This window comes from Hirundo rustica, chromosome 4 (genome assembly GCF_015227805.2).
Source record: "Hirundo rustica isolate bHirRus1 chromosome 4, bHirRus1.pri.v3, whole genome shotgun sequence".
In the NCBI taxonomy this organism is placed as follows: Eukaryota; Metazoa; Chordata; class Aves; order Passeriformes; family Hirundinidae; genus Hirundo; species Hirundo rustica.
Genome location: NC_053453.1, coordinates 51,649,408 through 51,676,380, shown reverse-complemented (window position 1 = coordinate 51,676,380; position 26,973 = coordinate 51,649,408). Strand labels below are relative to the sequence as shown.

General features: G+C 38.6%; 1 protein-coding gene across 1 annotated transcript in view; it reads left to right on the top strand.

The window, feature by feature from the left end:
- Positions 1–26,973, top strand: part of CFAP54 (cilia and flagella associated protein 54) — a 129,960-nt gene that overhangs the window by 5,765 nt on the left and 97,222 nt on the right. The window contains 9 exon segments of the mRNA XM_040062749.1: positions 11,262–11,302; positions 11,513–11,615; positions 11,618–11,664; positions 11,667–11,884; positions 18,533–18,638; positions 20,811–20,957; positions 22,983–23,154; positions 25,217–25,275; positions 26,583–26,726. Coding sequence (XP_039918683.1) covers positions 11,262–11,302; positions 11,513–11,615; positions 11,618–11,664; positions 11,667–11,884; positions 18,533–18,638; positions 20,811–20,957; positions 22,983–23,154; positions 25,217–25,275; positions 26,583–26,726 — 1,037 coding nt within the window.

The following is a 26,973-nucleotide window of genomic DNA, read 5'->3' as shown; positions in this document are numbered from 1 at the left end:
TGATAGAGATGTACCAAATTATTATAATAGAGGTGCTACAGAAATTCATAGAACAGAAAAAAACACAAGGAATAAATTTATATATAATAATGATGCCTGAGGAACTATTAGTATTGAAGTCTAACAAATTTATCTACTCACTAATACTACAGTGTTGAATAGCTTCAGGCTACTGTTGATATTCTTTAACTCCACAGGTGATCTCTCATTGGATAACTGGCCTTTTAAAGGGAATTGCATTAAGCCTAACTGCTGCTCCACTGTTTACTTCCAAAATGCTATAGTAATTTCAGGTATTAAAGTGCAGTAATCTCCTCACATTAGATGGCAAAATTTGAAAAAAAAATTAGAAATTAAATAAAAATTTAAAAATAAATTAACACAAAATGCAATCACCAGGCCAAAGCTGGGTAACAAATGTATTACTGAGAAAGTTAATTAAGTATAGAGACATCCTAGGCTGGAAGAGAAGTGTAGTGTAGGCGTTATCAAATCATTCAGGCTCCAACAGGGTGAACCTGAAAAGCCATCCCATGTCACTTAAAAACAGCATCATCTTCAAGCCCTCCGAAACACACTGGGACCTCTTACAGCTCACTTATGGAGAGAAGATCATTTTGGTCTGAACCTCCCCAGGTCTCTTTGCTTAGGAACGACCCTGAAAATATGTTTCACCACTTGTAGCCTCAGGGCAGAACACTTTTCCTTGAGGAAGTTTCCCACAGCTCCCTGTCTGCAAACTTCTCAGGGACTAAGCGCCAGACTGTCTCTTTACATTTTAATAGCTACAGATCCCAGGGACGAAGTATCACCTGTTGAATGAGTTTAAAGACCTGAAATTCCAGCACCATTGCTAAAATATATGCCTTGACCTACTCCCACTTAATGTTTTTCCTTCCTTCTTGCTTTCTTCTATTGCTCTCAGCTGCTGCCTTTCTGCTATTATAAGCAGGACCATTATCTCTTTATCTCAGATCTTTGTTGTACCCAGCACACATAATTGCCGCCATCAACCCTGAATTCTCTGACTCAGAAAATATAAGTAAGAGGCTTGAGGGAGCTCCACCTGCACTGCAGAGATCTGCCAGGGCTCCTCACCTTCCCATTCAGCACTCCCACTCTCTGCCTTCTATTTCAGTTACCGCTCCAAAGAGCAGCTCAGATAATGGAAACTGTAGGAGCAGTAAGGTTATAGCCACCACACTTGCCTCTGCTAGAAGTCTTAATTTTTGTTTTTTAAGCAGTGCAGAAGATTTTCCAAAGAAAAGGGGGGAAAAAAGAACCAACCAAAAAATCCAAACCCAACCAACCAGACCCCTCCCAGCTCCCCCTTCTCCCACGAAACACCAAAAAACCCCTTGAGAATTAAGGCTCTTTTTCTTGGAAAATGAGCCTGGAACTCCCCTTTTAATGTCTGAAGACAGCAGTGTCACTGTCAGGCATGGAGCTGGAGCTAGATACTAGTCAGTGTTGCTGTTATCAAAGGTAAGTTTTTTCAACATTTTATCTGAGAAATGGAGGCTAGGGACTAAAGTTGCCACAGCTAACTTTAGCCTTTTCTTTGCCCAAAATGCCTGACCACAACAAACATATATGAAAGTAAAAGTATCTCTTTTTGGAAGGATTCTGAAGAAGGTATTATTTTTAATTTTTCATGTATTTTTATCTTGTCAGGACTGTCTCTCACTATCCTGAACAACCTCTGGATATATACTTGAGAGACCTATTTCCATCAGTGTTAAAGGCATGATTTTTTTTTTTTATTTTAAAGAAGACTCTCCTCCTGAGGACTCTACTCCTAAACATCAGAGGCACTTAGGATGATGCAGGCCATTTTTTCTTTCCTCTCATGTCCCTTCACTCCTTTGTTCTGTCTTTGCCTTCTTGTCCAGTGCTTTCTGTGAATATCTGTATTCTGTCTGGGCTCCCTCCTCTTCTTCCCTGAGAAGAGAATACCAGTCACATGCTCTTTTCCATCCTGTACAACTACAACAGAAGTTGTGCTGTCATCTACTATACTTCCTTCTCCCAGTACGCCAAATGCGATATCTCACAGCCCAAACTTTGCAAGGCAAATCACAGTTTCTGCGTCCCATTAACAATAGTCACTCCCCTCTTGTCATCTCCATGCCTGTACATTCCCAGATCCTTCACTCTGTGCACCAGTGGTACTGTGAATATTGGCCATTAAATGTGCACTCACACCACACATAGTAGTACCCAATCAGAAATACACAGCGTGATCCCAGATACACTGAGTCTGGAGACAGACTGTTCTGGTACATCCTTCTGCTGTAATTACATTGTTTTGGTATTTCCATACTGATCGGTGCTATGCCAAGTGCCTAAGCCTGATTAGAGCTGCCTCAGATGCTACATCTGGTGTCAGATCAGAACTGGCAACAGAGTCATCTGACCTCTCACTGAAATGGGAATTTGGCATTATGGCACTCATCAACTCATTTCCTTTTCTTCTCATGCTTTCCTGAAAACACATCAATTTTCACTGTCTCTGAATGATCAGGCTCCTACAAACTATAGATCATATAAATGCTGAAAAGGGCTAGGTGGGTATTGCTGGGAAAGCTGAACAAACTGGAGGCAGAAGGAGCACTATTACAGTAGATTAACCATTACTCTCAAACATGCATCTTAGTATGTGTTTTAAAGAAATTATTATGGAAATTATTAAGGAAATAATCTGGAGGGACCATGCATATCTGCTGCATGATAAGGGCAGGCTCTCTGTTCTCTCAGCCCTCGAAAACGTTGTAATGAAGCAGTATGAACAGAGCCATCACTCTGAGTCCTGCAGTCAGTGACGGATCTGCTGCCTGCCAGCCGAGCTGCACAGACACCACGGTCTCTGGCTGAGGGACAACCTTTACAGGTAGATGGCCTACGGAGGGTAGCCTAGAAAACATGGAGGCTCCTGGGAAAGTACATGATCCATTCGGTTTATTATTTTGAGGAAATAAACCAAAGACAAAAAGAAAAGGATGTTATTCCAGAGCTGGAGAACACTTTTTATAACGGAGCTTAATGAAGTGGTCATTTTTTTTAACTAAATCATGAGACAAACTACAAACCAGGGTCATAGGCCCTATTTGTAAGCCTTAACCTGGAAACTGATATGATACCATAGACAGTGCACTGGCATGTTTTGTTAGGTATCTGTAATCACTGCAGTTTTGTCTTCTATGTTAGTGGTACTGAGGAGGCACTAAAAATCTTCACCTCTTGAAGACAAACAGAAGATGTAGTTCTGCAACAAGTTAAAAATGTTTAACTTGTGGCTTAAAGTTTGTAGGCATGTCCCTCTCCTCTGTCTGCAAAGAGAAGTGCAGATGGCAGTGGTGTCTTAGGCCGTGTCTTCAAGTATAGATATTTTTAAAAAAGCTCTCCAGAAATGGCATAATTGGTTTTCATCCTGCTTCAAAAGAATTTTTTTCCCAATTATCAAAGTAGTCTATGGCTATATTAACAAGGAAAACAGTGTAATCAAAGCAGATATGTACTGTGAAATAACTAGTCACGGGGACCAAATATTCACATAATGCACATTTTAGGGATTTCACCTAGTCTGTTCCTGGAGACTGAATACCTGGTATCAGATGGAGGATGTCAGATGTGCTTGTGGAGTGCTCCCTTCAGTTTAGGTTCATTCAGAGGGAGTCCAGCCCATGCACTCAAGATCATTCTGTAACATACAAGAAGTGCAGAACTGGGGATACTGCAAAAGTGTGCTCTTGATCACAATCAAATTGCTAATGTAGAAGCACTTCCAAATTATCATGGATTTTTAAATTCATGCTTTAAACCTAATGATTATATTTCTGATGAAAAAATCATATCTAAGTTATTTTTTTGTGCTAACCCAGATGGATGTATAATGCTTTACTTCAGAGAAGTTCCGTCTGTCTTCTTTAAGGAACAAATGGTCAGCCTTATAATGGAAGTATACAGGTACAACAACAACAAAAAATTTCTTCTTTCAGGATAATTTATGAAGCAAGTCTATTGCTAACAATACAGAAGGAGGAATACAATCTACCTATTTACTTTGATTCTACAAAGGTAAATACCTTGGTTTTGTCTCAAAATGTAATAAAAATGCCAGAGTATATGAAATTAGTAAAAAAGCAAAAGAATTAGTTAAAAAATGGCTATTTTAATGTATCCATATCTAACAGATGAAAAACCATATATCCACCTGAAAGCATTTTAGTAAAATTTTCAAAACTTGCTACCAAGGTTTCATCTGCATTTGTGAGGCCAAGATCTAACTACTTTTTGCATTGCATCAATTAAACACGGTAAAGTGCTAATAGCAATTTCTGTTTTTCCTAAGGTGTCATCATGTAGAGAAAAGACAATTATTCATTTTTGTTAATTTGAAATTCTGAGGGAGAAAAGGGTAAAGATTGCAATTTTATTTTTATTTTCACATATATGTAATATGCAAAACAATTACTTGCTCTTAAACATTAATTTTCTAAAATTCTAAAGTATTAAGATAAAAGTTCACAACTACATAATTACATGTATCATTATTAGAAATAATTAATATAAAAATATGAGAATGGTTTTTATTATAAAATTAAGTAGAAAGTATAATTACATAGAATATTTTTTAAAATATTGAAAAATATGAAAAAATCCAAATAACTATGTTAAAACAAAATAATTTTTTCTACCTCCTTGAATAAGCAATGCTTAATAACAAAATTAACTACTCTTCCAGATTGTGTCATTTTCTACTGCTGACCTCCAGGCTGCTAAATCTCCTAGTCCAAGGTCAGGCTATTGTCCAAAATAATTTCTGTCAGCTGCTTGAAAAAACCTCAATCAGCAGATACTTTGACCTTGGAGTGAAATATTCTTGCAAGCAAGTGCTAAACTAATAAGAATGGAAAATGTAAGCAATGGTGACAAAAAGTTTCAAAATTCATATACTAATGCAGTAAGAAAAGGCCTGAACAGAAATGCATTTACATAAAAATATTGGAGGGCATCACCAGGTTATTTTAGGTGTCCTTTTGTTGCCAGTAGTTAATTCCTAGAAGAGTCTATTTTGATCCTGTGAGCACTCCCAGACCAAATGCACAACAGAGAAAGAGTCATGATAAGGATGCATTTGGCTACTCAGGAGTTATATAAACAAACAATAGTGTAATTTCCCCAGGATCATTTCTATCTATAGCATTTGCAGCAGCTCAGAATTATAAACAGCAAATGTACGTCAGGAGAATATGAATAAAAATGCACTGTCATACTTGGCTTCAGGAGAATTATCTTCAGAACTAATTTATTTCTTGGAATAGGCTATACTTTCTCTTATTTAATGTTTGTCATGAGAATATTTATGAAATGAAGAAAATGTATTTTAAACAAAACATGCCACCACTTTTTTTCTAAAATCAAATCTAACTACTAGATGCCTACGTAGCAGTCATCTTAAGCTGAATGTAGCTAATATAGAAATAATTTCTGCACTCAATCCCTGCTACTTCACATTTCATGGCAAAAAACTACCTTGGCCATCTCTGCTAAATAAATTCAATATTGTCTTTAGCTAAAGACTCTCTAGCTTTTTCACACATACATCTAAGTGTTCTGCATTTTTAGAATATTTCTAGAGATGTAGGTCACTGAAGATCTTCACTTTTTCTGACTGGAAGGGATTTACAGGGTTTTTTTGCAAGACATCTTTACTGTTGCTCTAAATTAGCCTTAGGTGTAGCTTCTTCATCAGAAGACCCCCCTATGGCTTCCTGAGATTTGAGACAAGATCTTTAGGTGAGACACAAACTTTCCTCCATAGTCTGTCTAGTGAATTGAAAATAGTACATTCTCAGATGAAATATTTGCAGGTTCGTAGAAGCCTTTGCAAAATATTCATCAGTTGATATCTACTTGAGTAGAATTTACTTGTAAGCTGGAAAGAAGTACATCTTAAAAAAACTGAGAGAGTAACATGAACTGTAGGCAAACTCTCTCCTTGAAGCAGTATTTCCATTTTTGGAAAGTCACGCATGGACTTTTATATTTCCAACTGCTACCTTTGGCACTTAAGTCCACAATGAAGATCTCACAGTCTGTCATATTTCAATTTAAACCTCTTACAAACTCAAACAGCTATATAAAACCCCTACTGTATCTCCCTCCCCAAAGATTGCTTAACCCACTCAGTGCATAACGATACAACTTGGGTGGGTGAGTCAAATCTCACACATTGTTCACTCAAATATTACACAATCCTACACTTCCTTTGCAGTGGGGGGAAAAACCAACTGAAAAAGATCACTTCTCCCAGATTTCTCCCATTTTCTGCAAGTCAACTGAGATTAATTTATATACCTAAGAAAATTTTCCTAATGATGAAAGGAAACAGAAAACTTTTTTTGTGAGAATTCACACTCAGATTTTAAAAGAAAATAAATACACTTTCATATACTATAACCTTGAAAGCTCTCATGTCATCTTTAGAGCTTGGCACTGTAGCCTTTCATACAATACAATGAAAACACAGAGACAACTGTCTCCTCCAAGCTTGAACACAGCTCAGTATGAACCTGGCACTGGCATAGTTCTCAGTCACTGCAGTTCTTTCTTGTGTTATCACTCCTTTCCCTTCCTCTTTGTCTTGGTTTGAAGGACAGGTATCTGCTAGGGAGGGGCGGGGCCTCTCAAGGAGTGGGGAATTCCAATCCCTCCTTCCAAGTTATTATAATTTAGAAGATTAAAGAGGCTTTTCAGGCAGAGCTATGGGGAAAAGAATAACAGTTCTTTACTAGTAAGTATAACAAGGCAAACAAACAACAGCAATTACAGCATTAATAATAAACAGAACCAGGAACCTCGAGGGGCTTTGTTTCACAAATCCCAGGGCAGTCTGATCCCTTGGGACCCCGAGAACACCAAGCTGGAATGGTGGAAACTCCCGGGCTGGTGGATGGAATGGTGAGGGTCCCCAGCAGGCAGGGGGGTGTCCCGGCAGGCAAAGTGAGCAGTGCTGAAGAAGCCACGATGGCTGGACAGGGCTGGCCCAGCTCCAGCAGGGCAGGCGAAGGGGCTCCGAATTCCTGGGCACTCCAGCAGATGATGGATGGTGGTAGAATTCCCAGGACCGGACCCTCCGTTAACAGTGGACTCCTCCTGCAGCAGGCAGCAGCCTGACTGTCCTCTCTGATGCCGAGGGCAGGAAAAGAGTGCTCAGCTCCCCCCCACCCCGCGCTTCCCTTTTCCCTCCTCCAAACTTCGTGTGATCTTCCTCCTCCCTCAGCCACTTTTTTTGTGTGGGTCAATCACCCTGTAGGCATCAGTATTTAGTCTCTAAGCAACTTATGGGGGAAAAATTCTATAGGGGAAAAAACCCACAAAACCAAACCTAACCCCCAACACGCTTACAGCCCTGACGAACTAGATCAGAAAGGAAGCCAAGAACAGTTTTCAAGTAAAAACTAAGCATTTTCCTCCTCTTAGCATTCACTTGCATTAAAACTGTACCAGATCTGCTTTCATTATATACTAAAAGATCATCAATTGCTTGTCAAAAGACATGCATGCCTCAGCTATTGTTATTCTATGTCCCAGAGTTCAGAGACCATGCCATTGTCTGACAAATTTGCTATACTGGTCACTGAAGAGTACTGAAATATTTTACAAATATATGTCACTCTCTCAGTAAAGGACTTAAACTGCTGTTTTGTTTGAAAAGCTGTATGGTGTCCTAAGTAAGCCATTCCCACCATCTTTTCACATTTGTCTGCCTTTACAATCAAGCATGTAGCTTCCTAGTTCAGGACATGTTTCTCCATGGTACGGCAAAAAAATACAAATGCTGTCAAAACAGGACAGTGTATCTCTCATCTCCCTGATAAATTTCCTGTGGGAAGGTAGTAAGTAGCTCTTAGATAAGGGTAGGAATCCACAAATTTTGATTGAATGTAGAGGCAGATTTAATGAATCTAAAGACACTTTGAGTAAGCCACAAGCAGCTTTACCAAAAACAGCCCAGAAACAAGGAGGTGGGAAGGAAATGCTGACTATAATCTCTCATAGCTGCCAATAAAGGTCGAGGATTCCCATATGTGCCTCATTAGCTGTAGGTATAGACAAGTGCCACAGGAGGTGACAGCAAGAATCTTGCAGGTCCGCTGCACCTCTCTGCTTCCTGTAGAGTTATTAATTTGGAAGGTACATTAATTCCAGCATGTGTTTTGCCTCTTGTAAGCTCAGCACAAGTTCTTATTTTTTCCCCTGCCATTGGACAACTTCTTCCTATTTATAAAGTGCCAGTGCTCCTGGCATTCAGCAGCTTAGTTCACTTCTTCCAGCTGTCTGATGGCTTTTAATGGAGATTTATCAGGTAATTTAGAACCATTACTTTGTATTATATATGATTCCCCTATAGCATGTGAATAGCAAATGCTGTACTGTGATATAAGATGTTGTGTTTCCTTGAGCTTGTTTTGCTTGACTAACTCACAAAGTGAATTTCTCCATAAGAATCACTATACTCCTGCCATTGCTTCTTTCACTAGATTTTCTTCTATTTTTTTGAATCCAACAATTCACTCCTACTCAAAGGGGAATACCCAAAGTGGATTCCCACTGGCTCTTTGGACCAAGCAGGCATACTGCAAGTAGAGTAAATGCAGATCCCAGTTCTGAATATGTAGTATATAAGTGAGTTAAGCATTATTTTAAATTCCCGTGTCTTCATTAGCCCATCAGCCTGAGATACTAAGTGATGGCACAGAATCATTTCAGCTCAGATTATTTTTCCTGAAAGCATCAAGGAAGAGATGACATAAAAGTAGCTCTTTCAAATCTCTGGGGACTGTCAAGTTACTCTGCAGAAGTCTGGTAATACAGCATCTGTGACTGCCTCTCGTCTCTGAATATCAAACAGCAAAGTCTGTAGGCACCATAATTCAAGTGTATATTTGCTACAAGCATTCTAGAAAGGGATCTGAACATGCATCTCAGAATTATCCAAAGGAAACAAACTTTGATTGAGGTACTGGATAGGGCTCAGCAGACGTTACCTCAGCCTCTGTACTCAGATATCACTGCACACTCTTCCTGCCCAACTCTGCTGCGATCATGCAGTGTTTCCCCCCTTTGTTTGATCTTAGTAACCACTGCTATTCACACAAGGGGAACAGACACATGAGAAGTAAGCAGACAGCTTGATGAGTTAACAGCAAGGTTTTCCTCCTTTACAGCTCAAGCATACTCTTGGCCCCATAGCCATGAGAGCAGACACTTCCTTTATGGGTTTTTACTAAGTTAACTCTTTGAGGGTGCTTCTGTTTCCGAGGCAGCTTCCTTCTAACTGACCTGGTGGTATAAAAGCACAGGTTGCTATACCCTCTCTGTTTGGGTCAGGGGATTGACCTAAGTTCCATTTCTTGGGATCCTGTCCATGCCAATGCTCCATAATCTATCCTACTTTCTCCCTAATGTTACTGTAGTTCAAATTACTATCTAAATGTTCACCTACCGATGATATATAAAATATTAGCCTTCCAATCAACAGGTGACATATTTTTAGGGAGTAGGGACCCTAATGGAATGTAATTCAAAAAATTACTATAAACTTTCCAAGTCATACAGGTATGCTCTATCTTTTGAGGAAATTATCCAATCATGGTTAAAACTTCAGTAGCCATCACTCTTACTGTTTTGTACACACCAAGTTTTTCTCTGTCAAGATCAGGTTATATGAGCTGAATGCTTCTGAAGGACCTATACTCCTTCTGAAGTTAAAAAGTTCTAATCATTTATCTATAAGCCTTTTTGACTTTTGGACCCAATTAAATGTTCAACACACTTAATGTTAGATGGAGACTATCTGAAGTTTAAACTCCAGTCTTCCCCAGAACAGTATAATAGAAATCAATATTATAAGCATCCAAAATTGAAATAGCATACACACCATAGTGTTTGTGGTGGTGTAGTTTCTTGCTATGGTCCACCCTGGGTGCTGAGAGGATCAGAACTGCCCTCCATACATTAAATTTCCACCTAGCAGGGAATGCCTACTTTGACCCTGTTGAACTCTGACCCAGGAATTTTAGACTAAGCAGTCTTCATGAGCTGGCTGACCAACTACACCCTGGTTAACCTCTCAGTGGTTAAAGCTTTATCTTTACATAGTTCTGCAATCTTGCCCTCTGGGGATTGGCTACCCTCCCTTTCCCTTATTGTTTTCCTTGACTTTGTTTCTATGGCTGAAAAGCTAATCCAGATTGCAAATATTATATTCAATCCACCATCTGCTACCCAAATATTAGAGATATGTAAAGTTTTACTCAGCAGTCTCATTGCCAGTCTCTCAAGTTCCCCTTGAATCTTCTTGGCACTGCTGGTTTGAGAACAGCACTCTGTGCATTCCATGAATGTGAGTATCAGCCCTTTGGGATGCAGCACCATCTAGTGAAGCAAACTAGCTCAGAACTTCCTATGGACTCGAAACGGATGCCACCAGTATACTTACAGTGGCACAGGCCACTTTTCCCAAGAGGCCAGTGTTTTGTTAGTCATCTGGTATCCATCACAGGGAGTTCTTTGGTTAGCATGGCCAAATCTTTAAATGTTGCAGTAGCTGCTCTCCAAGCCAAGTGCTCGTATTTCATTTGTTCTGTAAAATTTGTCTCTGAACAGTGATTTCTAAATCCCTGCATCAAAATTTTTTTGCCTTGTCTTTTCATTGCAGACTTCATTTTCTACATCCTCCACAGGTATATGAGGAACCCACTCCCTCTTGTGCTTTTTCTAAATTTGCTCCCACCTAAATACATAGCCATTGTCACTGAATCTTCCCATAGTCTCACAATACCTGTTGGACAATAGATCCACACAACTGCCAGCAGGTAACAATACAAAATCAATGTGTAAAATTAGTCAGACACGTTAGTCATAAATTAATCATACTTTTTCATCTTCCTAATTTTCCAAGGATGAATAGTATCTAGATTATTCCCATGTCACTTCTTTGACCTTGCTAATGTAGTATTTTCTAATTCCAGTAATTCAGCTGATGGTGATGCTGTGTGTCTCCGGCTGATGGAAGGATAGTTATTTTGTTGTCATTTATGAATTACTTGGATGCACTTTTCAAGTGTTTCTTTGCTTTACCCATCTGTATCGATCCTTTTCCATTCGCTGTCAAGAAACTGCCTCCAAAGGCCCTGGTTGCCAGGATACTGCTCACTTACCATATTTCTTTCATTTTCCTGTTTTCCGTTCAGCTGTCCCTTATGCTCATCGTGATGATGAACATGGCAAGAAAGTCAGTTTCCTTCACATCCCTCCCAAACCTCTTTACCACAGTGTCTGTAAAGAACTTCAAAACACATAGGTTGCTATAGGCACCTCCTATAACATAAATACGGCTGGTAGTTTCCTAGTTTGCCACTTTTTGTTGTTGTTGTTGTTTTTTCTTTTAACAGACAAACATAACCATTTAGAGGATAAGCACACTTTCTTCTTTTATGCGTAGCCGTGCAGCAGGCACAGCGACACAATCAGTAAGCGCAAAGCGCCATCCCCGGTGAGCCAGGCTGTGGAAAAGCCGCCCCAGGCGGTACCTCCCGGCTTGTCCAGGGCGGCCCTGAAGGCCGCTGCCCGCGGCCGTTGCCCGGAGACAGCGACGCGTCCGCTCCCGGGCCAGGCCGAGCATGGCGGAGCCCGCCGGGCCGCCGTACCCCGCCGGGCCGCCGGGCCCGCACGCCGCTTTCTTCGGGCCCGTGGCGCGGGGCAACCCGGTGGTGGACAGCTTCGAGGCCGAGCTGCGGCGCGTCCTGAGCTCCCTGCGGCGGCTGCGAGGCGCGAAGGAGGCCAAGCCGCCGCAGCACGACCTGCACCGCCAAGGGTAGGGCTGCGCCGCCGCCGCTGATTCCCACGTCGCCGCCCGCTCCGGGAGCCGCTCGCCGTTCCCTCTGCCCCTGCCTCAGCTCCCTTTCTCGGCCGCACCCCATCTCCTTCGCTCTGTTCCTTCAGCAGCGCCGCGGGCTCTCCGCGCCGCCGCCCCGCCGCTCCCTGGCTGCGCTTCCCGGCCCGCCGGGCAGCGCCACGGTGCCCTGCCCGCCCCTGCTCGGCTCCCTCCTCACGCCGCGGCCACGGGCTGCTCTGAGAGTCCCCCGCCCGCTGCACTGGGAGATAGCCACAAGTCTGCTCGCCAGACAAACTTCCCCAGCAGCGTGCCAAAGCACCGGCAATCAGTTTCTTTTTTTTTTTTTTTTTTTTTTTTTTTTTTTTTTTTTTTTTTAATTTTTTCATTGTAACGAAACCCCCTCAGATATCTGAACACCGCTTTTTTTTTAATCACTTCCTACAAGTCAGTGCCTCGGGGAAAAAGCACGAGGGGCTGTGGAAGTTGGCAGCACTAGTGTTGGTTCTGTCAGAGCTGCCTGAGCTTCCTGGTGGGAAAATCCCTTGACAGCGCTGCAGGGACTGGCAGCCCACCAGCGTGTGCGGCTGCGTGCGAGGGTGAACACCTGTGGGCACCTACATGCCTTCAAAAGTGGGGCTACACGAGGATAACACCACACAGCTCTTTTTGTGCATGTGTCTCTGTCTACGTTGGTATATTTTTATACACGCAGATGCAAGCAGAACATACGACAAGTATAGTAGTGCATATTTGTTTGCTTGCATGCATGCATATCTGTGGGTATGCATGAGTCGAGATTTTGTAATGCAGTTAAAATAGAGCAACTGGAATCAGTGTATTCATAGTGGTGCATATGTCTTTTACAAATTGTGCATTTCTCATGTAGCTCTCCCTGATGCATTTAGGCACATTGTGATATAAGAGCTCAACTACTTTATTTAAGATAAATAGTAGATTTTCTATTATTTTTATCTGAATACCACTCTGTTCTAAATTTACAGGTCTTTAACATAAACCCTACAAGTTTGCCAGGGTATCAAAAGTTCCTTCAAAAACAGCATAGGAGTTAGGTTATAGGGTGGTTACCTTATCACTTTGATGCACCTTCTACCTAGAAATAGTCCACAAATTACCCTACTCTGCAATAGGTGTATACATTTTCAGAAGGTACTCAGATTCTGCAGCCTGGCCTTGTCTGAACTGGAGATCTTTCCTATTCTAAGCTATCTGGCTTCCTAATTTGTTTGTGGGGCACGTTCATCATCAGGGCTAGGCCTAGACATATCATTCAGGTATCAGTCTCCAGGTTTTTGCTTCTAATGTTTTGAACCTCAGTATGTTGGCTTTTTGAATTGTTTCAGCAGCTGGAGTCAGTGGTTTGCTATATTGAAGCCTTTTTGTAGTTTCAGACCTCTTTTTTTTCCAGCTTTAACTGGTAGGTACTATTATATTGGAAGCTCTTCTCTCCAGGCCCACTTAGAAGAAGTAACACTACTTGGGTGCTTCAGACACTACCAAAATTGCCAACAGTGATTCTTCTATGTGTCTTTTGTATCTTCTGGTTGGGAGGTGGCCATGCTGAGTCTAATCTGTTTGCAATATAGTGCTAAGTTACCAGTTTTTGTGAACAGAGTCTCCAAGCCTTTTTTTGCTTTATCCCTCAAACCTAAGGAAGTTCTGTCTTACTCAAACTGGTATTTTGTGTACGTGACCCATGGCTGTGCATACCTTGATTGACATGAGAGCATTTTCACATCTGAAGAAATCTGCAGTGTTCATCATGGAGATGAGAACTGACTCTATCAAAGCCTTGATCCCAGGAGTCTCTGGTGGTTAATTTCCCTACCAAAATTCCAGGGCATTAGGAATATTGAGTAACATGAAGCTCCCAGTAGCTCTGCATCCTCAGGCATTCTTCATTTGTATAGTACAGAGGTAGAAGACTGAAATTATGATTATTAGCATATGTTCAGGCACTTAGCAAGGAGAAGACTATTTATTTGTGATGGTGAAATTTCAGTTTTTTTTCTCCTTACTGCTTCATTGTTTGATTATTCAAAATTGGAACTTGTGCAGCTTGCAGAGCCAGCTGTAGTCTGGCTGGTCCTAAGAATTTCTGAAGGTAATGACTGTTACAAACTGTTACTGTTTCCTAAACACTCTGAAGTCTTCTTGCTGTGTCATTTTTTAAGCTATCTTTTGTGGCATGGATTGAGATCAAAGTATTCTCATTCTTCGAGCTACAAGGAAATCAGCTCCACGTGGCAAGTATGTTCAATTTAGAAAGGTAAAATTATCAGCTTCATTCCTCCAACTCTTTCAACCTTTGGTGTTACAGGTCAACAGAAAGGCCATAATTTAGGCACCTAAATGTTCTAATGTAGGGAACAAAAATTACTGAGGACTTGCCCTTGTATCACAAATCTTTTCAGTTGGAAATACCAATCAGAAGTAATTTTTCCTTAAGTAAACATGAAGTTGTTTTGTCCCGTTTCTCTTGGCAGCAGGGCCATCAAAGCTTTATCTTGAGCTATTGATTTTATCTCATGTTGTGGGGCTTAGCCACTCTAATTTTATAAGATGGCTTTTGATCAATATCAGAGAATTCTTTATATCTGTAGTAAAGATTTTAGCCACGTGGGCCTTATCCTGTGCACACTATCATGGGTTGACCTTAGGGAAATTTTTTTCTCTTATGGATGGAAGTAAAGAAATTTCGCCTCTGAGCTCCAACAGTCCACTACTTTTTTTTAAGAATTCACTTACTTAAGTTGTTACTCTGGTGTCCTGCAGATTGTTTAAAGGAAGGGCTGAGGGGCTGTTTGGGAAGTGTCTCACTCTCCTCTATTGTCTGTGTCGAATAAACATTCCAGTGTCATGAACTCACTCATAGTTAGTCATGGCACTGTAGCAGAATCGCTTTACCTTGAGCTTCACACTGAAGCTGAAAGTCTGGTCAGGTTTGTCAGTACTTTGCTAAACTAGTATTTTACAGTTTTGTTACTTGTTTATTGTATCTGAGAATCTCATGTGTTAACATTCAAAGCAAAAAATGAAGATGACTATTGTGGGGATTTCAAGCTGATCAGTCTTAAAGAAATGTACTAGTCTTACTATTCCAGAGCTTCGTCCAGGGATATTCTTGCTATCTTTTTTCCCTCTTCTTCTCCTCTTTCCCCTTAATATCCCATCAAATCTCTCGGTCTCTGAAAGTCTTTTCCTAATTCTTCCTTTAATAGTTCAAGGGAACTTCGCTCAGCTGCCTGACAGATTCCTTTGCTTTGGAGCCTCTTTGCATATACTCACTGGTGTGGAATATTTTTCTCAGTGTAAGAGCTCAGTAGCCACCCAGGCTGTTAATAATTTAAGGATGGACCAGGACAGACTCATTCCTGTCCATTTGGAAAGTGCCCTTCATTTTGCTGGGCTATGGTTCCCTTAAAAAAATTCTCCTTAAAAATTACTTAGAACATTTTATTCTGTTGCTTTTGGCCTAATTTATGCTGTTACTGCATTTTTCCTTTAGGATACACCTCTAGGATGTCCTACTTATTTCCTTGCTGCTTTACTTTCAAGAACTGAGGATTGTACTGAGATCATACTTTTAGGAAACAAAACAAAGCAAAACAAACAAACAAAAACCCCCACAAACAAACAAAACCCCAAAAAAGATTATGATTGTTGCATTTCTTTGTTGTAAAGATAATTTTGACAGATTTCTTATAAAGCCATCTGTTTCACCTTGGAATGTGAAAGTGGCTCACAGCTTTCTGTGTGGAAAAAAAAGTTATTTATTGTGCTTTTTTTTTTTTTTTTTTAATTGGAGTGTTCTTATAAGCTGAAATGAAGAGTTATATGAGAGACTGTGAGAATACATTCCAAGTGCTTGAATGTCAGAGAACAGTTTAACAGTGTCTTGTGTTCTAACCTACCATCCCAGCCTTAAGAGAAGTTAAAAAGTTCCAACCACCTCACACCAGTAAGCATATGGTTTATGCATGACAATTCAGCTAGAAGGATATTTTTCAGACATTCATTTCTTTAAATGTTTATTTATATTTCTTCAGTTGTTTTCTTTCCTCATAAATTGCTACCTACAAATTGGCTGTAGCAGTATCACAAGGCACTCTGCTGACGTTTCTGTACAAGTGATTTGTTAAGAGAATAAATGGAAGAGGTGCCTGGCAGTGTGAACACTGTTGTTATAAATGAAAAACGCTCAAATTTATTAATTGAAGGAAATTTATTAAAAAAAAGGTCGAAATAGAATTTTAGAGAGCAACAACAAAAAAAACCGCTATCAAAAAAAGGAAAAAAAAACCAAAAAAGGGGTCAATGCCGAGCCCGGGTGTCGGCGCTGGGTGAGACACAGGTTTGCCCGCTGCAGCAGAGGGTCTCCTGTGCTCCACACCGACTGTCCTGTCTGAGCGATTTTTATACAGTTTTTTTTTTCGCATGAGGCTGAGTCCCTTTTCTTCTGTTTCGGGCTACACGTATTCATGAGGAGTTCCTTCTCTGTGGCATGTTGAACAAAACATGTCCGGAGAGTGATGAGCACCCGTGATCGTGTTCCCGGAATCTGGCATTGAGATGTATCTCTCTGATGGCCCTGGTTAACTCAATCTCCAGATATTTATCACATATTCCTCACCCCGGTGTTCCTCGGACCACCTTGATGGACGATCCATCTCCGAGCTGGCCACACTTATTTTATTGTAAATGAAGTCCTTCCTCCTTTGTCCAGGTGGTTTTGACATTATGTTGCAGTCTCTGGCTTGTGAGTTTTAAAACTTATAAGAGTGTATTTTAACAGTACTTAAAAATATATGACAACTTTATTTGCACGAATTATCATATACACATATAACACTGTCAATACTGGTAATGATTTACTAACGGGATTTTTTTTTGAAAAAATCACAGTGCTTATTGGCACTCTGTCTGATCAGTTATTGTTTTCCAGCTAGAATGTAGCCTTCTTAAGTGTAGTGTGTGGAAGCTGTACACATGAGGGCACGAAGCCATCAAACCATGGTTGGTAGGGGCTGTAGTACTAGCACGATATAGTCAGTGTCTCTGTAGCAGAGGGAAACTGCTTAGAATCAGTTATCATTTGTGGGAGGCTTGCTGGTTCAGCAAACCAGGCAGTTTGTTACGCAAAGACATCATGAGGATATCTGTGGCTAGAATAATAGAGGCAACAGAAGAGCATCATGACTATTGCCATAAAATTCTCTCTGTTTTAGCAAGTGTGTCATTCAGTTCTCTCCGAGTCCTACCCCTTACAATTTAAAATTCCTGAACATTTCTTCTTTCATGACTCATGGTGTAGCTCTGTATACCCTGAGCTCTGTATAGCTCTATATACTCTATAGCTTTATGGTTTATTCCATGGCTACCAGTTCCCAAGGTTGCAGCTACCTGACCATGCATTGTTATTTTGAGATTTTTTTTCCTGCTCATAATGTGATATATGTCCTAAAGTTAATTCGTGTTAAAAGATATAAGATGTAATTAACCCCCTATAAATATAAGTTTATTCAAGTATACTACGGGTTAACTGAGACGAAAGCTGCACGGAGAGGGGTACAAGGAATTTCTTTTGCCAGAAATTACACAGGAGGGACACAAGAAACTATGCTAAGAATTACATGAAAAGGGACACGAGGATACCTCTGCCGGGAATCGTTAAAAGGAAAACAAAGACAACGGAAAAGGGAGATGGAGAACCCGGAGAACCAAATGATTACAAGAGATCGATATCTCATCCGTCTCCTCCCGACATTAGCACCTCTACACAGCACCTGGACACAACAATCAAAGACATTGTCTTCCTGGGCAAATCTGTCCAAAGACACCAGAACCTGAACATGAATATCTAATGAGGCTGCCTCGGAAGAGGGAACCTCGGAGTCCCGATTTTCTCTTAGCGATCCAGTGTATAAAAAGAGATGGCTCCAAGCCAGAAATGTGAACTTGGGGGGTGACATACTAACTGAGTGTGTTACCGCGTTCACCCAGCGCCGATCCTGGGCTCGACGCTGTCCTTTTAATTGTGGCTTTCAGAGACTGTCATTTTGTCTCTCAATAAAATTCTAAAATTTTGATTTATAGAATTTGGTCTATCGTATTTATTACAATAACATTTGTAGTTTACCGTCCAATAATTGCTGTGAACTGTAATACATTGGGTCTAAGATATCAAATTGTTTCTTCAAACACATCTTCTCAAATACTAGCCAAAAGGTGGGATAGATTTTCCACTTGAGACTGTGCTTGAACAACACAAGGGGATTATTATTAGGACATTTTAATAAGAATTTATGTGGGAGAAAATTCATCCTATTTAAAATGTATGATAAAATGTATGATAAAATGTATGATAAAAACTGACAGAAATGAAACCCAGAAATGTCCTTGTCTGCCTGTTAAATTTGGTTTTAATGATGACTTGATTTGAAATATGTAGAAGTTCAAATAGATTTGGAAAAAGGGGTTTTCATTTGAAGTCTTCCTGATTTGTTTACTTGTTATGACAGATCTACTGCCAGTTTAATCTGAAAGCTTTTCTTATTTATTTATTTATTTATTTATTTATTTATTTATTTATTTATTTATTTATTTTAGAGCAAATACTTTGTTTAACATTTGGATCAAATATAAGCCACGACTACCGGAGTGGTATTACAATGAAAGACTTGTGGAAGTTGGTGATACCCTTGCTCAGATCAAAGTAAGCAATTTGAAATTAGAAAAGGTTCAGTCATAGCCTTTATTTCATTGTTTCTATGCTACTTTCATTTTCAATCATATTTTACTGAAAGCTATTTAAAACGTAGCAAAAACTTTTACAAAATAATTCCAGTGACGGTTGTTTGTATTTCTTGCTTTTTTATTGTAAAATTGCCCTGATTTTTTAATACATTTTCTATATGTGTTTTCTATGCACCCATTTCTTTTTGGAATCTTTAATATTTGCTTGATATTTCAGCATGGTAGAGTACAATATCTGACTGTGACTTTAATGCTGTTAAAGTACGAATGGTGGAGCAGTTCTACTGACTCGACTCAATGCTCAGTTAACCAAATGTGAATAAAAGGAATTGTTGGGAGAGGAACAGAACAAGAACCAGAGTGCACTGAAGAAGTTGTTTTGCTAGCCAGCCTAATACTTGCAACTGTTTTTTGGGACTCCCACTTTTAAGTGCATTTCTTTAAATTAATTTTAGAATGAAAACCAGTTTTCATTCTATTTTTTTTCCTCTGAAAAGAAATAAATAGAAACAACAGGGGATGGATGTAACAAATTTCAAATGCATTACAGGAAGGATGAATGTGGTGTAAAACCAAGATCTGTGGTGGGGTAAAGTCTATTCCACAAATACCCCTCTTGACTCCTAGTTGAAAACTAGTGTTGAATATTTTTAATATTAACCTGCGCATTATATAATACTTAATGACGTGTAGTCCTTAAAAAATAATTATTACATATGAATAGTCAGTGGGTAGGCAGCCTCTGAGCTTTCTGTCCTCCTGCTGTATCTTTTTAATGCCTTTAGATTCCTTCCTATAATACATCTGCTATGTGTTTTTTAGGACACACCTAAATTCATTAAGTCATGTATCTGGAAATTACTTAGTCCATTAGTCATCATATGATCAGCACTGACTTGTTTTCTTCCCTGCCTCCCACTCTGCCTTTATCTGCCTGTTACCTTTGGTCATACATATGTATTTTAAACTGTTTTGGAGAGAATTTACCTTTTTGTTATGTGTCAATAACTATCTCAATGGTATTCTAACCCATGGCTTTGGATTCTGAGTGTTATCACAGCCCTGAATGTACATACTAGATTACAAAAGTGACTGACTGCCCATAGCTGTTCATGGAAAGTCAAAATTTCTACGTATGGCTGCTGCTTTCACACAGCAAATAGGACAATAGGGCCATAGGAGTTAGATTCCTCAGATGATAAAAAATTTAAGGTGTCACTGTGGTGGGAGGAATTTATATTAAAAAGAGAGTATGAGGAAATAAGAATTTTGTGTGATTAAATATTAAAGGAACATTTTTACCAGCAGAAATTAGTTACTTTTTCCTCAAAAATTTATTTAGTGTGTGTGCTAGAATTAGTGAAATTGGTAGAGAAACCTAAATGTCATCCTTACTGAAGGAAGTGGTGGTGATGATTCAGTAAATGTCACTTCCAGATCTGATATGAGCTGAACCATAGAGTCAGCATGATTTTAGAGTGGTTTGACATGCTGCCAGGGAGCTCTATTTGGAATGAGATACAAAGCTCAACATCCTCTTTGCTAACAGTTCTTAAGGACCCAGTGGCAATTTCTGGTCTATTAATGCTGATTTCTTGGCCATATGTAAATTCCAGTTTTCACTTGTTTCAGTCTTTTAAAGTGCATCTTATTCTCACTGTTTTATTAAAAAAACAAAACAAAACAACTTTGATGACATAGAAACAAGGAAGAGAGAAGTGATTATATCTATATATTGCTTATAAAGTTCTACATTATGAAGTACTTTTTTCTGAAGTGCAGTATCATTGTCATTACTGCTGTAAAACTGCAGAGTATTACAGTAACTCTTGAAGTTTATTACATTAGCCCAGGACCCTGCCTTATAATTGTTCACTGATATGTTGTATTTGTGATTAGAGTAAAACTCAATAAAACTTGCAAAGCAGAAGCCATTCTTTTAAGTATTTCAACCTTTAATATGTTGAGTAATCACACTACATTGATGGATATTTTTATGAAAGTGTAGTGCTTTACTTTCTGTTGTTCTTTCGCATTGATACTTTGTTCATAAAGATTATAAAGCCCCATGTTTTATAGAAAGAGAAATGCAATATACAAACTATAAAAAGAACGTGATTTTTTTTTTTAGGAATATAAGCTGGCACTTCTACAGTGCTATGAAAGATACCTTCAGCAGTTCATTTCTGTAAACCTTGATGATGTCATGGATGATGTGCACCGCTTTAAATCCACCTTTTTTCCAAATGGTGTCGCAGACAACAAGGCAGTACTTACGGTAGGTTGTGGGTTTTAAAAATTTTTCTGGTCAAAGACATTCACAGATTCAAAGTAAGTAGCCCATTTTATCTTCCACAAATGTACTTCACATTAATTATATATTAACATTAACTAATCTTTAATAGTTTGTTAATATAAATTGCATTGATATTTAATGATCATATATATAATATGAACATCTGGAGTTAGTGTATATTTTTAAGAGAATATAAGTGCCTAATGCTTTTGTGGCAGAGGCCAACCACCATCAGCATAGTGTTAAAACAGCAGTTTCCTCTAAATGTGGTGTTCTGTAACTGTTTACAGCAGTTTTTGCTCTGAAATAGTGGCTGCTATGCGCTGTCAGAATCAGGATGTAGGCAAAATTTGGTAAATGTCCTGTAATTTTGGAAATTTCTCTGTTGTGTGATCTAAGAACCGGGCAGAATGAGAGACAATTAAAACATTCTCCTGTATTTTGCTCCATAAGTGTGCAAAATACTACTTGTAATAAAAGGTCATGACAGTTAGAAAAGCAGTAGTATGTTTTTTATAGCTTATTTGCTCATTATGAACAAAAAGAGCAGAATGCAGAATAATTTCCTAAGTGCTTTAAGCTCTAGGAAGCTGAGTGATCTTAAGAATGCGTTAGAATCCTTTTGTGTTAATTGCTTATCATGATAGGGACTTTCAGTATACCTTTTGTTATTTGTGGAAGAAAGTGTTTCATTGATATAGGGGGAATGCTAAAACCATTATATTTTACTTTAAGCAGTTCTTTGCTGAGAAGCTCTACTTTGGTACACAGTGGGTATTTTGAATTAACTAATGCAAGTTACTCTGTGATCCAGAACAATGAATAGAAATGGTAGGCAGCTCCTGTGTATTGAGCTAATCAAACTCATATCCTCGAGTAAGAGTGTAAATAGATGTTTAGTGAAGAGAAGAAAGCAGACAGTTTGCTTAAAAGGTAGAAGCAGATATCATGATAGAAGAGATACTTGGTTTGTATTATTTTTTTGTTTTTAAAATCTGGTTCAGCTTCCTAGAAAGAATATGATCAAAGACTGCATTAATACACTTTTAAAAATGTTTTGTAAATAAAGCTGAAGTTCCAGAGATGCTCTCCTCTCTTTTTTGTATGTCTGCCTAGACCTTGAACCAATCCTACTGGCAAATGCTAGTGTAAGTCTATACTAAAATGCCTGTTCTGTAACTTAGCCTTTACAGAGATATCCCTAAATTTTCAGATATGGAATCTAGTTTGGCAATGATCCCTACAATTGGAAATGGAAAATGATAATGTGTCAAATGATTACATCTAAAGGCTTTACATGTAACTTTTTTGCCATGTTCCTGCAGATAGCTTTTTTTTAAATGTAACACTAAGAAATGGCGTTTCAGGGCTAGAAAATTCCAGCTTCACTGAATTAACTTCAACAAAATAATATAATTTCAAATGTTATCAGGTTAGGAGGCTTTTGAGAGATTGATAAGTACTGACTGGTCATGTCCCACCTAGCCCATTTTTTCACGTTGTTCAGCTGATGCTGTAGTCCAGGCACAATTGAGGTCACATTACTTTAAGTATTACAAGGAAGAGAAGGAAAAATCCATCTCTGGAAGAGAAAAGTAACAGATGAGAGGGAGTAATAAGATATTGGTGACATAGATGAAGAAGTGTAGAAAAGTTAAAACTTGCCTTAGTTTATGGAAGAGATCTGCAGAGAAGCCAAGTGTCAAAGCCAGATTCTTTGAATAGCAGTTTAATGCCTGATTCTCCCTGTACCCCTTCCAGCACTCCTAGTGCACTAGGTGCATTTTCATCCTGTGACACAGTGGAAACTAACTCAGGTTACTGGTGGAGCAACCCTGAAGCTTTGGCACTTTTATCCATATTCTAAAGCTTAGTTCAATGTCATGATGATTTTTTTTGCTGTTATACTTAGTCTTTTCTTACTCACCATTTTGTTGTACTTCGCTGATGTGAACTGACATATGCTTATATTTTAATTAACTTCATATATATTTCTGTGTGTTTTAGTTCCATGCTTTGCAAGCGAGAAATGTGTGCATTTATCAGATGGTTTGCAGCAGAGACAGAAATCTTATGAATCAAGAGTCCCTGCAGACTTGTCTCAATGTCTTGACCTCATTACGACTCACTATGCAAGTGGCTCTACCTCAGGAGAGTTTGTGTTGGCTTATCTACAACGGTACCTCGGGCTTTCCATTTACATTTCTTTGCTAAGCAAAGCTGTGAAGGGAAACTTTTATACTCTTTATACTCTTTAAGGTCAACCTAAGGGTCATGAATAAATCTCTAGTTAGGCTTCAATCACAGTAATGATGGAGGGTTTTTGTAATTTTTTGTTTTTCTAATAGGAGGGATTTTAAAATTAAGATTTCCACAGTGTACATTTTCAGGTGGACTGTTGTAAAAACATCAACTTTTTAATCATAACTGTCCTTAAGAATACTGATAAAATCAAAAGTAAGGACATTTTTGGAGTAAATCCTGATTAACAAAAAAAAAGCTCAAGATTTTTCTGTCAATAGAATGTTTGTTTCAATGAGTTCATTTAGTCTTGGTTTTTTTGGCTGGTGTTTTTTGTTGGTGGAGTTGGTTTTGGTTTTGGTTTTGATTTGGAGGTTTTTCTGCTTGTGTGTTGTTGGGTTTTGGGGTGTTTTTTAAAAGAAGATTGCAGATCTAAGAGCAGAAAATTATTGTCTGCCATTACATCTTTGAAGGGAAGAGTTGATAATAAAACGATTCTAAATAATACCATATGACAGTTAAGAATTTTGATCTATGTGTAAGATTTCAGGGTGCTGCTTGTAAATGCTTGTGTTTGGGAAAAATTGAGAAAAGAATGGAATTTCTGCAAACTAGATACCCAGAAAGATTTAGTAAGATTTTAATTTCAGGAACAACAGCAGTGTATTTTTGCTTTGAAAGACAATGTTATTTAGTAAAAAATAAACAGAGTAGTATGAATTTCACAGAATCACAGAATATTCTAAATTGGGCTGCACAAGGATCATCGAGTCCGGCTCTTGAGTGAATGGCCCATACAGGGATTGAAACCACAACCTTGGCATTGTTAGCACCATGCTCCAACCAACTGAGCTAATATGGTCAATTGTTGCAATATTGCAATATAAATTGAGCAGATAATATATTCTTAATTTCATTTTGAAATTAAGAGCTATGATTGGTCAAAATTCTTATCCTCTTGTTTTGCTGGGACCGCTGTTGCCTTCAGCCCCTACTTTTGAGGTGTGTTTTTTGATTGTGTGTTTCTATGGGAGAAGAATTAAAATTAAAATATACACACCTGCCATTCTTACATCCCACTGCCTGTGTGTGGGACAGGACTCCGTACCAATCCTAGCCCATAATCTACTCTAATTAGAAGGAGGCAATATCTCAGATCTCCCCGAGTTCCTGATGATTTTTCTGCAATTTCAGACAATAGATTTTGTGCCTCATTACACATTTGACTGATAAGAAGAAATCTTCCTAATACTTGCTCCATTTGAGCTTATTGGGATAATAACACCCTTCTAGCTATGACAGTTGACATGGTGCCTCCTGCTACAGCAGTATCCCTTTCTGAACATTCATACAGACAGAAGAACAGGGGTTTTCTTGTCTCCCAGAAGTGCAGCATCTTTTATACTTCTAAGACTGATTTTTGAAAATTTTATGACAATGCTTAAGTCAAGCACATGTTTGACTGGTTTTTATTTCTAAGTCATTTTGATGCTCTCGTTTTCAATTTTTTTCGTGTCACTTACCATACTTAATATCATGTAATAGTGGTGTTGTCTGCCAGGACAGTGCTATGGTGGACTAAAAAAATCATATAATGTAAGATTTGTGAGGAGAGGTAGTATTTTTGTTTTAAAGAGCCTGGAATTTTGGGGGTGAATATAAGATTTGTCTCTCTAGCAGTTACTGAGTAAAAATTTGATTTGGCAAATTTTTAAGATTCTCATCATTTTCATTCTCATGAAATCTCATGATTATACTGCTTCACCGTATAAGGATTTTTGAAAATAATATTGCAGAAGAATTTATTGGTTTCAACTTCTCTAAATTAGAAGATGTTACAGAAAAATCATTAGTTTTTCATTTGTTTAATGAAAAATCATTAAATTGTTCTTATTTGGAAGTAAAAACCCAGATAGTAAGAAAAAGATTGAGTTGCTTAGTGTAACAAATTTCATGTAGGATTATAGAACTTACCTGTTTATTTTAATTTATTTTTGCAGGTACTATCCATATTTACACCATATGCAGACATTTGATGGTGATGGGCCAGTCTGCTAAGGTATGGCAAAATAAATAGAAAGGGTTGTACAATTTGAAGTTTAGAAAATGCACCATACCCTGACTTTTAAATTTCACTGGCAATGCCAATAGTAGTACTTTGTTACCAGGAAATAAAATGTCTGTGTTTCAAAGTGGTTGATTTCTAAGCCCTCATTCCTTCCTGAGTCTGCTCCTTCCTCAGCTGTGGAATGGAGCCCAGTGTAATGTCTTGCTGGACATTGATATGCCATATGTTACGCTCTTTCAGAGGATTCTAGGTGCTTTGTTTTGGACGTCTGTGTAGCTTCAAGAATTGGGCTTTTGTTTCTTAAAATGTGGAAATGTGCTGACACCTGGTGGCTAGGGTTTTATTTGTGAATACTTGCAAAAAATAACCTCGCCTTTCTCCCTCCCCCCCCCTCTTTTTTTTTCTGAATGTAGTTTTTGTTTGTCTTAGCTGTACTCTTTTCTCCTAAAACTTGAACAGAATTTGAAACTTAATGTGATGTATTTTCTTATGTGTTGTTTTATTAATCTTTCAATGAGCAGGAAAGATTTTTTATCTTTGTACATCTTCTGTTAAAAACTGAAGTGATTTAGCACCTCCTTTAGCATACTCAGGTTTCCACTATACAGGAAGTAGAGGAATTGATCGTGAATATTTCTGATTCTTGAAATTCAGGCTAAAAGAAAATTTGTATATTGGCTTAATTTAGGGCAAATGTTATGCACATTTTATGTACCTCAGGGAACAGCTGACCCAAAGATAATACTAAGAGGAAGATACAGATACTGTTCATTCAACTGAGAAGTGCTAATTATTAAAATTAGACTTCTGCAATGACTATGTTGCCCTGCAAGTTAGGAGCCAAGTGTTCCGTGGGTATAAATTAATCTAAACACAGGTTTTCACCACAAAAGAGACAGACTACATTGCATGCCAGATAAGCTTGCTGATCCTGTAGAAAACTGATCACTAGAGCTGCCAGAAAAGGGAGGGATAACTCTCAAGATAAGACCAGATAGGAGAGAAGGGCAGGATCTTTACCTGGTGGCAAGTGAACTGGGGTGGTTAAAGTAGCTTGGAGGTTAAAATAGTCCTTGACCACAGTTTAAGATGGAAAACAACCCATAATATGCAGGTGGAATGCTTTTTAGTCAATAAAACATGTTAAAAATTAATTCAATGTCTGTAGTTCTTTTCCTCTCTGTTTCAATTTGTCGTGCCAGATGAGGATAAGTCTTTAGATCTGTCATTTAATAATAGAAAGCATATTTATGTAGGTTAAAATGCATTCATTTTGAATTTCGATTTCTTCAATATAGGTCCTGGAATACATACTGTGGGCCAGTATATGTATGGAATCATCCATTCCACTCTTATCTGTGCATTATTTGACGTGGAGAGCCACCCTATATACAGCAGTTTCTCAGTGTTATTTTGATTGTCAAGCTGGCATTTATGGAGAGGTATCCTGATTTACCTTATGTAGCATTTCAGATGCAATCAAATGGGAAATGTTTAATTAAATATTCCTACTTATTATCAGATCATATGTATTTAGAATTCTGTCCACATTCCAAAATTTTACTGCAGATTGGAGACCGGTTTCCAGATGTAAATGCGTAATCAACTCAAATGCAATAGTGCTTTGTAATATATTCACAGCAACAGACTTCTAGCATTAAACACTGGCCAGGTCCCAGCATATATACA